Source organism: Agelaius phoeniceus, chromosome 1 (genome assembly GCF_051311805.1).
Source record: "Agelaius phoeniceus isolate bAgePho1 chromosome 1, bAgePho1.hap1, whole genome shotgun sequence".
In the NCBI taxonomy this organism is placed as follows: Eukaryota; Metazoa; Chordata; class Aves; order Passeriformes; family Icteridae; genus Agelaius; species Agelaius phoeniceus.
The window spans coordinates 155,916,724-155,933,906 of NC_135265.1; the positions used below are offsets into that span (position 1 = coordinate 155,916,724).

Here is a 17,183-nt window from a genome sequence, read left to right on the forward strand (position 1 = left end):
GCTCCCCAAACATGGTACAGCTCTTCCCTGGCTCTGCTCCCCAAAACACGGTACAGCTCTTCCCTGGCTCTGCTCACCTCTGGCTCTGCTCCCCAAAACACGGTACAGCTCTTCCCTGGCTCTGCTCACCTCTGGATCTGCTCCCAAAACACACCAGCTCTTCCCTCTGCTCCCCAAAACACAGCAGCTCCTGCACTGGGCTCTGCTCCCCAAACACACCAGCTCTTCCCTCTGCTCCCAAAACACACCAGCTCTTTCCTGGCTCTGCTCCCAAAACACACCAGCTCTTCCCTGGCTCTGCTCCCAAAACATGGTACAGCTCTTCCCTGGCTTTGCTCACCTCTGGCTCTGCTCCCCAAACACACCAGCTCTTCCCTCTGCTCCCCAAACACACCAGCTCTTCCCTGGCTCTGCTCCCCAAACACACCAGCTCTTCCCTCTGCTCCCCAAACACACCAGCTCTTCCCTGGCTCTGCTCCCCAAACACACCAGCTCTTCCCTCTGCTCCCCAAACACACCAGCTCTTCCCTGGCTCTGCTCCCCAAACACACCAGCTCTTCCCTCTGCTCCCCAAACACACCAGCTCTTCCCTCTGCTCCCCAAACACACCAGCTCCTCTCTCTGCTCCCTAAATGCCCCAGTGTCACTGACATATTTTCTGAAAAATCCCTTTGGCCAGGGTTTTTCTCCTGAGAAGCTGGGAAGCTTCAGCTTCTCCATGTTCTGCTGCTTTGGGATGTGATTTGGAGAACTGTTTACCCAGCATGTGAGTTGTTTTTAATTAATGGCCAATCACAGCCAGCTGTGTCAGACTCTGAGTCTGTCATGAGATTTTATTATTTATTCCTTTCTAGCCTTCTGATGTCTCCTTTCTATTTCTTTAGTGTAGTTTCGGTATATCATTTTCTTTTCTATAATATATATCATAATATAATAAATCAGCCTTCTGGAACATGGAGTCAAGACTCTCATCTCTTCCCTCATCCTGGGGACCCTCAAACACCGCCACACCCCAGCTCACCTCTGGCTCTGCTCCCAAAGCACACCAGCTCCTCCCTCTGCTCCCTAAATGCCCCAGCTCACCTCTGGACCTGCTCCCAAAGCACACCAGCTCTTCCCTCTGCTCCCTAAATGCCCCAGCTCACCTCTGGCTCTGCTCCCAAAACACACCAGCTCCTCTCTCTGCTCCCTAAATGCCCCAGCTCACCTCTGGCTCTGCTCCCAAAACACACCAGCTCCTCTCTCTGCTCCCTAAATGCCCCAGCTCACCTCTGGCTCTGCCTGCCCTCACAAGGCTCCCTTGGGGTTTCTCTCAGTCCTCCCCACATGTGGCAAAGCCAGAGATCCTGGGGTGCCAGCACAGAGCTCACCCCACAGCTGTGCCTGTCCCCAGGACACACACTCAGGCACCCCTTGGCACCTGGTGTCCCTGGCTGTGTTTGGGAGCTGCCAGGGAACAGGAGGATCTAAGCCAGGGCTTTGAGGGCTGTGCTTTGGGGACTGGAAATGCACAAGGGGGCTTGGATCCATCAGCTCCAGAGGGAACGAGGCTGGGAGGCAGCCAGCTCACCCAGAGGGACAGCTGGCACAGCCACACGGAGCCTCCCAAGGACAGGGGACAAAGCTCTGTGCCCCTGCCACCCCAGGACAGGGATATTCTGGGATGTGTCCCACTCTGGTGTGGACAGTGACAGGCCAGCTGCAGCAGATCCCAGTTTCAGTCCTCCTGGAGCTCCTCAGTGGCACCCACAGCCTAGCTCAGAATTCCCATCTGACTCAGGATGCCATTTTTCTCAACTGATTGACTTTTTTAATTAAACACACTCTCACCCACCCCAACAGCAATTCCCTACCACACTCCCAGAAGTGTCCATGAACTCTAAACCAAACCAAGCAATTCCAGGGCCCAAATGTGACTCTGGGACCCTCCAGCATGGCCACGACCCCACAGACTCGGTGGTGAGCTCCCTTTGGCCCCAGCAGTGCCAGAGGCTCATTAAAACACACCAGCACCCCAAAAAAGCAAAGCCCCAGCAGTTTTACTCACTTTCTGGAGAGCTTCCTGCTGCTCTGGGGTGAGAGGGGGCAGCCCCAGCTTGGCTGCCGTGCTTTGCCCGTTCTCCATCTTAATGGACTCCGTGCCCTGAGGAAACAGGAGATGCTCAGGGAAATCTGCTCTCACAGGAGTGACCTGTCTTCCTTCCCAGAAAAACCAAAGCAGCTGCCTAAAAACCCTTCCCAAACCCAGCTGTGTGTGGGGAAAACCAGTTCACATTCCCACCATTCCCTGTGGGAAGAGCCATCCCAGCAACTGTACAAGCCAAGAGATTGCTGGACACTTACAGAGTTCTCCAGCCACGTTTGCTGTGAACAGACAATCAGAAAATCCCCAGGCCTTGCTCACATCATCTCCATCCCCTCAACAGACCCACTGTGTCATGTCCCCATCAATGTTCTCTCCCCTTCTCCCTCCCCTCCCAGCTCTGCTGACCCAGCTTTCTCAAGTTCTCAGTTCAAAACCTTCTCCAAAACTTTCCCAAATCACAGAATCATGGAATGCTTCAGAGGGACCCTAAAGCTCACACAGTGCCACCCCCTGCCATGGCAGGGACACCTTCCACCATCCCAGGCTGCTCCAAGCCCTGTCCACCCTGGCCTGGAACACCTCCAGGGATGGGGCAGCCACAGCTTCTCTGGCAAGCACTGCCAGGGCCTGCCCACCCTCACAGGGAAGGATCTCTCCCAAATACCCCAAGTGACCCTGCCCTGTGCCAGTGGGAAGCCATTCCTCTCTCCTGTCACTCCAAGCCCTCGTCTGAAGTCCCTCTCCAGCTCTCTGGAACTAGGATGGCAGCCCAGCAATCCCACTGCTGGAACCAGGGATCCCACTGCTGGAACCAGGGATCCCACTGCTGCAACCATGACTAACTCCTGCATGCTGATCCCACTGCTGGAACCAGGGATCCCACTGTTGGGACCAGGGATCCCACTGCTGGGACCATGACTGACTCCAGCACAGCAATCCCACTGCTGGGATCAGGGATCCCACTGCTGGGACCATGACTGACTCCTGCGTGCTGATCCCACTGCTCAGACCAGGGATCCCACTGCTGGGACCATGACTCCAGCACAGTGATCCCACTGCTGGGACCATGACTCCAGCACAGTGATCCCACTGCTGGGACCATGACTCCAGCACAGTGATCCCACTATTTCAACCATGACCGACTCCAGCAATTCAGCAGCCCGGTACTGCTCAGACCATGGATCCCACTGCTGGAACCATGACTGACTCCTGCATGGTGATCCCACTGCTCAGACCATGAATCCCACTGCTGGGACCATGACTCCAGGATGGCAATCCCACTGCTGGGACCATGACTGACTCCAGTACAGTGATCCCACTGCTGGGACCATGACTCCAGCACAGTGATCCCACTGCTGGGACCATGACTCCAGCACAGTGATCCCACTATTTGAACCATGACTGACTCCAGCACAGCAATCCCACTGCTGGAACCAGGGATCCCACTGCTGGGACCATGACTGACTCCAGCACGGTGATCCCACTGCTGGGACCATGATTCCAGCACTATTTGAACCATGATTCCAGCACTATTTGAACCATGACTGACTCCAGCAATTCAGCAGCCCGGTGCTGGGACCCCAATTCCAGCCTGATCCAGAGCTGGCACCCCCAGCTCAGCCCCAGCAGCAGGACCTGGCCCTGCCTTTGGTGCTCACATGGGTTCTGGTGGCACCATGCACCAAAAGAGAGCTGGTTCCTTCTCTCTGCTCCACATCTCCCACCAACCACACAAAAACCAGCCTGTGGTCCTGGACATGTTCCTGTGGGAAGCCTTTGCCTGAGTGAAAAGATCCACGGAAAAACCTCTGTTCAGAGCAGGAGCCACAACCAAAAGCAAAGCCTCTCCTGGATTGTCCTGAATCATGGAATGGTTTGGGTTGGAGGGACCTCAAAGCTCATCCCATTGCACACCCTGCCATGGCAGGGACACTTTCCACCAGCCCAAGCTGCTCCAACCTGGCCTTGGACACTGCCAGGGATGGGGCAGCCACACCTTCCCCTGCAGGATATATCCCCAATATCCTGACTCTTATTTTACAGCAAGAATGAGACCCTTGGTTTTGTGCAGCCTCCAGTTCCCTGTGGGGGATTGGGAACACGGAGCAGACAGAAACCAAACCCTCCCAAGACAAAACCCTGGACAACACCCAGAGCTGCAGGTGCTCCCCATGGCTGCAGTGGGACACGAGGGACACAGGGATGATGGCAACACCAGGGCACCAACAGGGACACGGGAACAGAGGTGGCTGGAGCTGCAAACTGCAGGGCACAAAGCCACAGCCAAGCTGAAAACCAGACCAGCAAAGTGATATGGAAACATGGAATTGTTGAGATTGGAAAAGCCCACACAGCACACCGAGTCCAACTGTCCCCAGCACTGCCCAGGCCAGCACTGCCCATGTCCCCAGATGCCATCTCCACCTGGCCACACAGCACACCAAGGGAATTCCATCCTGGAATCCCTGAGAATCCCACACAGCACACCAAGGGAATTCCATCCTGGAATCCCTGAGAATCCCACACAGCACACCAAGGGAATTCCATCCTGGAATCCCTGAGAATCCCACACAGCACACCAAGGGAATTCCATCCTGTATTCCCTGAGAATCCCACACAGCACACTAAGGGAATTCCATCCTGGAATCCCTGAGAATCCCACAGGCACAGTAAGGAACCATCCTGGAATCCCTGAGAATCCCACAGGCACACCAAGGGAATTCCATCCAGGAATCCCTGAGAATCCCACACAGCACACCAAGGAGCCATCCTGGAATCCCTGAGAATCCCACACAGCACACCAAGGGAATTCCATCCTGGAATCCCTGAGAATCCCACACAGCACACCAAGGGAATTCCATCCTGGAATCCCTGAGAATCCCACACAGCACACCAAGGAGCAGGATCATGGAATCCCTGAGAATCCCACACAGCACACCAAGGAGCAGGATCCTGGAATCCCTGAGAATCCCACACAGCACACCAAGGAGCAGGATCCTGGAATCCCTGAGAATCCCACACAGCACACCAAGGGAATTCCATCCTGGAATCCCTGAGAATCCCACAGGCACACCAAGGAGCAGGATCCTGCATTCCCTGAGAATCCCACACACATCCCCTGGCCCTGCTCTGTCCCACAGCACACCAAGGGACCCAGACTGTCCATAACTCTCTGTGTCTATTGTCTTGTATTGTCCTAAATACCAATTGTCCAAATTTTTATTACTCTAATTATATTACTATTTTTATAACCATTTTATTAGTATTAAACTTTTTAAATTCTAAAAACAAGTGATTGCCTTTTTTTCCCACTATTTTTATAACCATTTCATTACTATTAAACTTTTAAAATTTTAAAACAAGTGATTGGCGTTTTTCACACTATTTTTATAACTATTTTATTACTATTAAACTTTTAAAATTTTAAAAACGAGTGATTGGCGTTTTTCACAAAAACCAACAGCCCCCCCCCGAGATTCCTACTCTCTCTCACCTGCAGCCACCCAACAAAGAGCAAGAAATGTCCCAGAACTCACAAAAAACTCCCATAAAACCAGGGAGTTCGGGTTTTATCCAGGCAGATTTGGGAACGGGAGCCCAATTGAAGCATTTAAACAAGTGGATTTGGGAAACCCAGCCCAAAAGTGCACATTTAAACAGGCAAATTTGGGAACGGAAGCCCAAAAAGAGCATTTAAAGAAACGGATTTGGGAAACCCAGCCCAAAACCGAGCACTTAAACAGGTGAATTTGGGAACGGGAGCCCAAAAAGAATCGTTTAAAGCAATGGATTTGGGAAACCTAGCCCAACATGGAGCATTTAAACAGGTGAATTTGGGAATGGGGGCTCAAAAACAACATTTAAAGCAATGGATTTAGGAACCGGAGCCCAAAGAGAAGCGTTTAAAGCAATGGATTTAGGAAACCTAGCCCAAAAGCGTGCATTTCAAGAGTCAAATTTGGGAATAGGAGCAAAAGCCGCATTTAAACAAGCAGATTTGGGAAATCCAGCCCAACACTGAGCATATAAACAGGGGGATTTGGGAACGGGAGCCCAAAAGCAGCATTTAAAATCTGGGACACCTATCTCAACACCGAGTATTTAAAGAGGCGAATTTGGGAATGGGAGACCAAAGAGCAGCGTTTAAAACAACGGATTTGTGAAACCTAGCCCAACACCGAGCATTTAAACCCCAAAGAGCAGCGTTTAAAGCGATGGATTTGGGAACGGGAGCCCAAAGAGCAGCGTTTAAAGTAATGGATTTGGGAGCCCAAAGAAGCGTCTAAAGCGATGCATTTGGGAGCCCAAAGAAGCGTCTAAAGCGATGCATTTGGGAGCCCAGAGAAGCGTTTAAAGCGATGCATTTGGGAGCCCAAAGAAGCGTCTAAAGCGATGCATCTGGCAGCAGCAGCCCAGAACAGCGGCCTGCATGCACGGCACCCAGCACGGGACGGCCGAGCCCGCTCCCCTCAATGCCTGGGACAGCCACAGCGGGGCGGCAGCTCAGGACGGCGGGGGGGAACACCGGCACCTTCTCCACACGGAGAAGGCCGCAACGGGAGAGCCCACAAGAGAGCCGGTGGGAAACGGCGCCGTCCCCTCAGAGCCGCGCGCCCGGAGAGGGCCCGGCCCGGGCGGATCCGCTTGGCGGCCGCGCTGTATCCCGCCCCGAGGAGCCGGCCCGGCCCAGCCCAGCCCAGCATGGCTCAGCCCAACCCGGCCCGGCCCGGTCCTGCCGCCCCCTCACCAGCGCCATCGTCGTTGTCGCCGCCATCTTGTCCTTCCCGTCTGCAGCACGCGGCTCTCGCGAGAGCTCCGCGGGGCGCGCGCGCGCGGGAAACGGGACTGGAGGCCCTCGCGAGAAGTCTCGCGAGAGCTCGGAGGAGGTGTCATGTGACTGCAGCGGTGCCAAGATGGCGCCGCTCTGCCGCCGCCGGAGAGGGGAGACGAGACGAAACAAAACAAAACAAAATAAAATAAAATAAAATATAATATGGCGTAATCCCGGGGGAACGGGGCTCTAGGGCGGCTGCTGCGGCCTCAGCGCCGCTGGATCGGTGCTGGGCCGGTAGTGCCAGCCAGGGAAGGTCGAAAGCTGCTGGTGCCGCCTGGCCGGGCCCCGAATAAAACGGGCTCAAGCCAGTTGAAATGCGTTAAACCCGGGTAAACCCAGCTAAAACGGCATGGAACGTGCTAAATCCGACTGGTACCGGGTGGCCTTTGGTCGCAGCCGGGGGAGGGAGCCGCGGAACCCCCCCAGTACCGGCCGTGGGCACCGGGAGGTGCTGGATGTGTCACGGGGTTGGACCGGATCAATAAATCATAAATTCGAGGTGTGAAAAATGCGTATTTTATTATTGGCTTGTGGCAAATATTCAAATGAATATTATATGTGTTATGCTAGAAAGTTATGCTGTATTAATTTTTTTAAGTAGTGTGTTAAATGCGGTTTTAGATTATAACAAAATGTTAAAATAGAAACTATGTATGTGGGATATTTTTTTAAAGAGAGGAATGCGGTAGTAGCACAGAGACAGCAGCCACAGGACACCTAAATCTTTCAGAGAAAGAGAATTTATTGCTCCATTATCAGAAGAAATAAACTTCTGCCTGCCTTGCTCAGCCCTGAGACACCGTCAGGATTCAGAGGAAGAAGCTGACACTGCCCAGCCAGAATCCTGTGTTTGAATGGAATTTATGCATCATGGATGAGGTGCATGAATATGCAACAGGCTGTTGCTTTTAAGGGTTAATCCTCTGTTAATGTGGGTCCTTTTTGGGGCTTATTTTGCCCAGAAAAGGTTCCCGGGTCGTCCCTAACTCTTTGTTTTTATTGTCTCGTATTGTCCTAATCCTAATTGTCCAAATTATTATTGCTCTAAATATATTTGTTATTTTTATAACCCTTTTATTACTATTAAACTTTTAAAATTTTAAATACAAGTGATTGGCGTTTTTCACAATTAGAAAGTTACACTGTATTAATTTTATTAAGTAGTGTGTTAAATATAGCTTTAGGTTATAACATAATGTTAAAATAGAAACTGTGCTGTGTAAGATACATTTTTAAAGAGAGAACTCACACCAGATAGCAGCCCGATAGCATTGTCTTAATCCTAATTGTTCAAATTTTTATTACTCTAATTATATTGCTATTTTTATAACCGTTTTATTGCTATTAAACTTTTAAAATTTTAAAAAACAAGTGATTGGTGTTTTTCCCACAAATATTAACATGAATACTGTATGTGTTATGTTGGAAAGTTGTGCTGTATTAATCTCTTTTAAGTAGTGTGGTAAATATACTTTTTAGGCTACAGCATAACAGTAAAATAGGAACTCTGTGATGTAAGATACTTTTTGTAACTAGCCCAAGGAATGGAAAAGATAATCAAGAAATTATTTGTATAGAGATTACAAAACCAGACACCAAGTTCTTAAGAGAAGAGTTATTGCCTCCTTATTGGGAAAACTCAGATTTTGGGGGACCAAGGAAGTTGATTTACAAGATGAGGAGGGAGCTAAAATTAAGCAGGAACATACCATGAATAATGTATGAGCTCTATGAATATTCAACAGGCTCCTGCTTTTAAGGGTTAATCCTTTATTGGCAAGGTGTGCCTTGTGGTAGAGTGCCAGGCACCCAAATTCCACAATTCTTTTCATTTTTATTTATTTATTTTTATTTATATTATTTATTTTTATTGATTTATTTTTATTTTATTTTCATTTATTTTTATTTTCTTTTAATTTATTTTTATTGATTTACTTTCATTTTATTTTCATTCATTTTTATTTTCTTCTTATTTATTTTTATTTATTTACTTTTATTTTATTTATTTTTATTTTTTTTTATTTATTTTCGATTTACTTTTATTTTATTTTCATTTATTTTTATTTATTTTTATTTTTATTTATTCATTTTTATCTTGTTTGTTAATTTTATTTATTTTAAATTATTTACTTTTATTTTATTTTCATTTATTTTTATTTTTATTTATTTATTTTCAGTTTTATTTTATTTTTAGCTTATTTATTTTAATTTATTTTTATTTTTATTTACTCATTTTTATCTTGTTTATTGTTAATTTTATTTATTTTAATTAATCTATTTTATTTCTTTATTTTCATTTCTTATTTATTCTTATTGATTATTTTAAAATTTTATATTTTAATTAATTATATTTTATATTTTATATTTTAATTATTTAATTATTTAATTTTATATTTTAATTATTTAATTTTATATCTATATTTTATTTATTTACATTTATATTATTATTTATATTTACATTATTGTAGTTGTATTTTTTTTTTTTTTATCTCTTATTATTCTAATTTTCACCCCTATTTTCATTACTATTAAAACTCTAAAATTTTAACAAAAAATCAATAACATTTTTCACACCTTGCCTCTGTCCCTGGAGCCCAAATTCCAGTGCAGGGCCAAGGGCACCGGAAATGGAGCTGGGCTGGGAATGTTCATGTGGGGAGGAGAACATTCCAGAACATTCCAGAGACACCTCAGAGCCCTTCTAGGACCTAAAGGGGCTCCAGGAGAGCTGGAGAGGGACTGGGGACAGGGGATGGAGGGACAGGACCCAGGGATAAATGGGATTTTGGGAATTAGGAATTGTCCCTGGGAGTGTCCAGAGTGGGCTGGGCAGGGCTGGGAGGAGCCCAAGAAATCCATGGATTTAGGGCTGGGTTGGACCTCATTAAATCCATGGATTTAGGGCTGTGTTAGACCTTGTTAAATCCATGGATTTAGAGCTGTGTTGGACCCCTGGAAATCCATGGATTTAGGGCTGTGTGGGACACCTGAAATCCATGGATTTAGGGCTGTGTGGGACCCCGTTAAATCCATGGATTTAGGGCTGTGTTGGACCCCGTTAAATCCATGGATTTAGGGCTGTGTTAGACCTTGTTAAATCCATGGATTTAGAGCTGTGTTGGACCCCTGGAAATCCATGGATTTAGGGCTGTGTGGGACACCTGAAACCCATGGATTTAGGGCTGTGTTGGACCTGTGAAATCCATGGATTTAGGGCTGTGTTGGACCTGTGAAATCCATGGATTTAGGGCTGTGTTGGACCCCTGAAATCCATGGATTTAGAGCTGTGTGGGGACCCCGTTAAATCCATGGATTTAGGGCTGTGTTGGACCCCGTTAAATCCATGGATTTAGGGCAGTGTTGGACCCCGTTAAATCCATGGATTTAGGGCTGGGTTGGACCCCTGAAATCCATGGATTGAGGGCTGTGTTGGACGCCGTTAAATCCATGGATTTAGGGCTTTGTTGGACCCTATTAAATCCATGGATTTAGGGCTGTGTTGGACCTCATTAAATCCATTGATTTAGGGCTGTGTTAGACCTCGTTAAATCCATGGATTTAGGGCTGTGTTGGACCCCATTAAATCCATGGATTTAGGGCTGTGTTGGACCCCTGAAATCCATGGATTTAGGGCTGTGTGCGACCCCTGAAATCCATGGATTTAGGGCTGGGTTGGATCCCTGAAATCCATGGATTTAGGGCTGTGTGGGACCCCTGAAATCCATGGATTTAGGGCTGTGTCGGCCCTTGTAAATTCCATGGATTTAGGGCTGTGTTGGACCTCATTAAATCCATGGATTTAGGGCTGTGTTGGACCTCATTAAATCCATGGATTTAGGGCTGTGTTGGATCCCGTTAACTCCATGGATTTAGGGCTGTGTTGGAGGCTGTTAAATCCATGGATTTAGGGCAGTGTTGGACCCCGTTAAATCCATGGATTTAGGCCTGTGTTGGACCCCTGAAATCCATGGATTTAGGGCAGTGTGGGCCCTTGTAAATTGCCATGGATTTAGGGCTGTGTGGGACCCCTGGAAATCCATGGATTTAGGGCTGTGTTGGACCTCATTAAATCCATGGATTTAGGTCCCTGTTGGACCCTGTGAAATCCACAGATTTAGTGCTGTGTTGGACCCCGTTAACTCCATGGATTTAGGGCAGTGTTGGACCCCGTTAAATCCATGGATTTATGGCTGTGTTGGACCTCTGAAATCCATGGATTACGGGCTGTGTGGGACCCCATTAAATCAATGGATTTAGGGCTGTGTTGGACCCTGGAAATCCATGGATTTAGGGCTTTGTTGGACCTCATTAAATCCATGGATTTAGGGCTGTGTTGTACCCGTTAAATCCATGGATTTAGGGCAGTGTTGGACCCCGTTAAATCCATGGATTTAGGGCTGTGTTGGACCCCATTAACTCCATGGATTTAGGGCGGTGTTGGACCCCGTTAAATCCATGGATTTAGGGCTGTGTTGGACCCCTGGAATCGATGGATTCAGGGCTGTGTTGGACCCCTGAAATCCATGGATTTAGGGCTGTGTTGGACCCCTGGAATCGATGGATTCAGGGCTGTGTTGGACCCCTGAAATCCATGGATTTAGTGGACGGCTGTTCCAGGAAGGGCCAGGGATGGGCTGGAATGTGCTGGAATGTCAGGGCCCCAGGGGGGCTGCTCTGGAGGGACTGGGAATGGGCAGCTGGAGGTTCCCTGCATCCCTCCCCCTTGGGAATTGGGAATCACGAGTAGGATGGAGCAGAGTCCTCATTGGGATTGGGCTGCTGGAAGTGTCCCTGCATTCCTCGCTTTGGCTTCCCCGGAGTCAGGAATCAGGAGCAGGGCCCTCCAGGGGGAATGGGCAGCCGTGAGGTGTCCCTGCATCCCTCCCCCTTGGGAGTCAGGAATCACGAGCAGGCTGGAACGGTGGGAATGGTTTATTGATTTGTGGGGATGGGCTTTATTGATTTGTCAGGTGGGGCATTGGCACTGCTGGGGATGGAGCAGGGCTGGGGATGCAGCACTGCTGGAGATGCAGCACTGCTGGGGATGGAGCAGGGCTGGGGATGGAGCACTGCTGGGAATGCAGCACTGCTGGGAATGCAGCACTGCTGGGGATGGAACAGGGCTGGGAATGCAGCACTGCTGGGGATGGAGCAGGGCTGGGGATGCAGCGCTGCTGGGAATGGAACAGGGCTGGGGATGGAGCACTGCTGGGGATGGAGCAGGGCTGGGGATGCAGCACTGCTGGGAATGGAACAGGGCTGGGGATGGAGCAGGGCTGGGGATGGAGCAGGGCTGGGAATGGAGCAGGGCTGGGAATGCAGCACTGCTGGGAATGCAGCACTGCTGGGGATGCAGCACTGCTGGGAATGCAGCACTGCTGGGGATGTAGCACTGCTGGGGATGGAGCACTGCTGGGGATGGAGCAGGGCTGGGGATGCAGCACTGCTGGGGATGGAACACTGCTGGGAATGCAGCACTGCTGGGAATGCAGCACTGCTGGGTATGGAACAGGGCTGGGAATGCAGCACTGCTGGGAATGGAGCACTGCTGGGGATGGAGCACTGCTGGGGATGGAGCAGGGCTGGGGATGCAGCACTGCTGGGGATGGAGCACTGCTGGGGATGGAGCAGGGCTGGGGATGCAGCACTGCTGGGAATGCAGCACTGCTGGGAATGCAGCACTGCTGGGGATGGAACAGGGCTGGGAATGCAGCACTGCTGGGGATGCAGCACTGCTGGGGATGCAGCACTGCTGGGGATGCAGCACTGCTGGGGATGCAGCACTGCTGGGGATGGAACAGGGCTGGGAATGGAGCAGGGCTGGGAATGCAGCACTGCTGGGAATGCAGCACTGCTGGAGCACTGCTGGGAATGGAGCAGGGCTGGGAATGCAGCACTGCTGGGAATGCAGCACTGCTGGGAATGCAGCACTGCTGGAGCACTGCTGGGGCTGCAGCCCAAGCCAGGAGTGCAGCCCGAGCTGGCTGAGCGTGGATGAAATCCCAGTGGGACGCAGCTGGAGCAGGAGCAGCGCAGGGCAGGCGGTGGCACACGCAGCTCCTGCAGGGAGCAGGATTTCAGAGGCAGCTTCCCACGGCACAGGGGGAGCAGCAGCAGCACTGGCTCAGCAGCAGCAGAGCAGGAGGCCAGGGGCAGATTCCCCTGGCACAGCAGCAGCAGCACTGGCACAGGGCACTGGCATGGAACACCAGCGTGGTGCAGATCACCAGGACAGCACCGCATTCCCCCAGCACAGAGGGAGCAACAGGAGCAGCACCAGCATAGAGCAGAGCAGGGTGCCAGGGGCAGATTCCCCTGGCACAGCAGCAGCAGCACCAGCTCAGCACAGAGCAGGGTGTCAGAGCTGCATTCCCACAGCACAGCGGGGCAGCACCAGCACAGAACACCAGCAGGGTGCCAGAGCCAGCTTCCCCTGCACAGCAGGAGCAGCACTGGCTCAGCATAGAGCAGAGCAGGGTGCCAGGGGCAGATTTCCCTGGCACAGCAGCAGCAGCACCAGCAGAGCACAGAGCACAGATTTCCCTGGCACAGCAGCACTGGCAGAGCACAGAGCAGGGTGCCAGAGCCAGATTTCCCTGGCACAGCAGCACCAGCAGCGCACAGAGCAGGGTGCCAGGGGCAGATGTCCCTGGCACAGCAGCACTGGCAGAGCACAGAGCACAGTTTTCCCTGGCACAGCAGCAGCAGCACTGGCACAGAGCAGTGGATGCAACACCAGCGTGGCGCAGATCACCAGGACAGCACCAGAGCTGGATTTCCCTGGCACAGAGAGAGCAGCAGGAGCAGCACCAGCACAGAGCAGGATGCCAGAGGTGGATTTTCCATGGCACAGCAGCAGCAACACTGGCACAGCACCGAGCAGGATTTCAGAGCAGCTTTCCCTGGTAGGAGCAGCAGGAGCAGCGCTGGGACAAACCCTGGCACAGAGCGGCGTGGACCAGGGTGCCAGAGCCTCTTTCCTATGGCACAGCAGGAGCAGCACCAGCACAGAGCAGATTCCAGAGCCAGCTTCCTATGGCTCAGCAGGAGCAGGATTTCAGAGCAGCTTTCCCAGAAGCAGCAGGAGCAGGAGGATTTCAGAGCAGCTCTCCCTGGCACAGTGGGAGCAGCAGGAGCAGGATTTCAGAGCCAGTTTCCTATGGCACAGCAGGAGCAGCACTGACCCAGCACAGAGCAGGATTTCAGAGCAGTTTCCTATGGCACAGCAGGAACAGGAGCAGGATTTCACAGCCAGTTTCCTATGGCACAGCAGGAGCAGCAGGAGCAGGATTTCAGAGCAGCTCTGCCTGGCACAGCAGGAGCAGCAGGAGCAGCACTGGCCCAGCACAAAGCAGGATTTCAGAGCAGCTCTGCCTGGCACAGCAGGAGCAGCAGGAGCAGCACTGGCCCAGCACAGAGCAGGATTTCAGAGCAGTTTTCCCTGGCCCAGCACAGAGCAGGATTTCAGAGCAGTTTTCCCTGGCACAGCTGGCCCAGCCCCGCACGGCTCCTGCACAGGGACAGTTCCTGTCTGCAGTTCTCTCCCCGTGTGTCCCTGGCAAAGGGCAGCCCTGGGGTGGTGCCAGGGGCAGTGCCCCATCTCCAGGCCGGGCAGGAACAGGCTCCAGGACTCTCTCCAAGAGATTGTGGAAGGCTGTAGGGGGAGCTGGGGCATGACAAGGGTTCTGTGGAGCATCCATGAGATTCCCGGTGGTGGGGCAGGGATTCCTTCTCGTGCCATGTACAGCTCACACGGTCCCAGCTCACGGGGAGGGCTCTGAGCACAGGCAGCACACTGGAGACCCCCAAACCTGGAGAATTTCGGGGTCCAGAGCAGAATGTGGCAGACGGGAAGCTCCACGGGGCTCTCCAAGCCTGCTCCTCCTCTCCCTCCCCTCAGCAAGGAGCACTCCAGACGGCAAAGGGGGGAGAAATCAGCTGTGGGAGCTGCAGGAGAGGGGCTGATCCTTCCCAGAGGGAAATGGACCCGGCTGGGGGCTCCTGCAGCAGCTCCCAAACCCCCCTGGGACGGGGCTGCCGGGGGTGCTGCCCCCTCCCCACAGCTCCCCTCGGAGCAGGGACCAGAGCACGTCCCAGGACGGAATTCCTGGGCTTGGCCGAGCCCTGAGCACGGCCTGGGCGAGTCCCCCTGGGCCCAGGTGGGTCCTGCTGGGCCGGGTGGGGCAGGGGAGCCCTTTGGGGTCCTCCCGGGGCGCCTCAGTCCCCTGGGCTGGGCTCACAGGGCTTGGGAGCGGTGCTTGTGGAAGGCGCTCTCCAGGAATGCAGCCAGCTTCTCACAGTCGTCCTGCAAGCACAGAGAAAAATGCTGAAAAACCCCTTGGTCACAGACGTGTTTCATGAAAAAGCCTTTCCTGAGGATTTTTCCTCCTGAGAAGCTGAGAGGCCTCAGGAGCAAAATGTGAACAATAATTAACATTATAATAATTAGTGAACAATGGTTATCTGCTGTGTGGAATGCAACAGGTGCATCTGGGATTGGTCTCATGTGGTTGGTTTTAATTAATGGCCAATCATAGTCCAGCTGTCTCAGAGTCTCTGGTCATTTATTATTATTATTATTATTATTATTATTATTATTATTATTATTATTATTATTATTATTATTATTATTATTATTATTAAATAAAAATAAATAAATAAAATATATAATAATTAATATAATAAATTTTAATAATAAATATATATTAATATAAAAATTATAATAATATATAATAAATTATAATATATATTATATATTATTATAAATAATAATGTGCAATATAAATTACAATAATAAATATAATATTAATATATTGTTGATATAATAATAATAAATATATTATATTATATTTATATTATATTATAATTAATAATTATAATATAATATATTTTATAATAAATAATATTTATTATTTATTATAAATAAATATTATTATAATTTATTAATTATAATAAATAATATTTATATTATATTATATTATAATTAATATATTATAGATATAATAAATTATAATAATAATAAATAAATAAATAAAATAATAATTATCATTCCATTTTCCTTTCCATTCCTTGCAAGCCTTCTGATGAAATCCTTTTCTTCTATTCTTTAGTACAGTTTTAATATATAATTTTCTTTTAACATTATACATACCGCAAAATAATATATCATACAATATGATTCAAATATGCATTAAAAAGAATATATCATATCATAAAATAATAAATCAACCTTCTGAAACATGGAGTCAGATCCTCGTCCTGGGACCCCTGCAAACACCACCACACCCTTTGGCCAGGGTTTTTCTCCTGAGGGGCTGGGAAGCTTCAGCTCCTCCGTGTTTTGCTGCTTTGGGATGTGATTTGGAGAACTGTTTACCCAGCACGTGAATTGTTTTTAATTAATGGCTGTGGTGGTGTTCACAGGGGTCCCAGGATGAGGGAAGAGGTGAGAATCTCGACTCCCTGTTTTCAGAAGGCTGATTTATTATTTTATGATATATAGTATATTAAAACTATACTGAAATAATAGAAGAAAGGGTTTTATCAGAGGGAAAAGGAAAGGAAAGGAAAAGGAAAAGGATGAAAGGAAAGGCAAGGGGAAAGGAAAGGAAAGGAAAGGAAAGGAAAGGAAAGGAAAGGAAAGGAAAGGAAAGGAAAGGAAAGGAAAGGGAAAGGGAAAGGGAAAGGGAAAGGGAAAAGAATGATGATAAAATCTTGTGACTGACCAGAGAGTCTGAGCCAGCTGTGCTGTGATTGGCCATTAATTAAAAACAACCACACCAATCCCAGATGCACCTGTTGCACCCCACAGCAGCAGATAACCATTGGTTACATTTCATTTCTGAGGCCTCTCAGCTTCTCAGGAGAAAAATCCTGGAAAAGGGATTTTACAGAAAACATCATAACTAAAAATGGCCAATCCCAGCCAGCTGTGTCCAGGCTGTGAGCAGCCACAAGATTTCATTATCCATTCCTTTCTTCTCTAGCCTTCTGATGTCTCCTTTCTCTTTCTTTAGTATAGTTTTAGTGTATCAATATAATATAATATAATATAATATAATATAATATAATATAATATAATATAATATAATATAATATAATATAATATAATATAATATAATATAATATAATATAATATAATATAATATAATATAATATATATCAGTAGAGGCTGAGGAAGCTGGGAAGGGAATGGAGAATTCCTGAGATTCCTGAGGAGCTGGGAAGGGAATGGAGAATCCCTGAGGGAGCTGGGCAGGGGCT

General features: G+C 49.0%; 2 protein-coding genes and 1 long non-coding RNA gene across 9 annotated transcripts in view; 1 reads left to right on the forward strand and 2 right to left on the reverse strand.

Moving 5' to 3' along the window:
* The window catches only part of PUF60 (poly(U) binding splicing factor 60), a 27,096-nt gene extending 20,142 nt beyond the window's left edge, over positions 1–6,954 (reverse strand). For all 5 annotated transcript variants that reach the window (XR_013185076.1, XR_013185083.1, XM_077190081.1 and 2 more), the window contains exons 1-2: positions 6,834–6,954; positions 2,048–2,143 (exon numbers count right to left, since the gene is read on the reverse strand). Coding sequence is in view for 3 of the 5 variants with exons in the window: in XM_077190081.1 (XP_077046196.1) it covers positions 2,048–2,143; positions 6,834–6,860 (123 nt within the window). In the remaining 2 variants the exon portion in view is untranslated. The remainder of the gene's footprint in view (positions 1–2,047; positions 2,144–6,833) is intronic.
* Positions 6,931–8,291, forward strand: LOC129131465 (uncharacterized). The gene is made up of 2 exons (XR_008535647.2): positions 6,931–7,419; positions 7,595–8,291. It is a non-coding gene; the product is annotated as an uncharacterized LOC129131465 (long non-coding RNA).
* Positions 8,292–11,834: 3,543 nt separating this feature from the next.
* The window catches only part of NRBP2 (nuclear receptor binding protein 2), a 61,073-nt gene continuing 55,724 nt past the window's right edge, over positions 11,835–17,183 (reverse strand). For all 3 annotated transcript variants that reach the window (XM_077190105.1, XM_077190100.1, XM_077190096.1), the window contains one exon: positions 11,835–15,225. In XM_077190105.1, the coding sequence (XP_077046220.1) occupies positions 15,157–15,225 (69 nt within the window). In that variant the 3' untranslated portion in view covers positions 11,835–15,156. The remainder of the gene's footprint in view (positions 15,226–17,183) is intronic.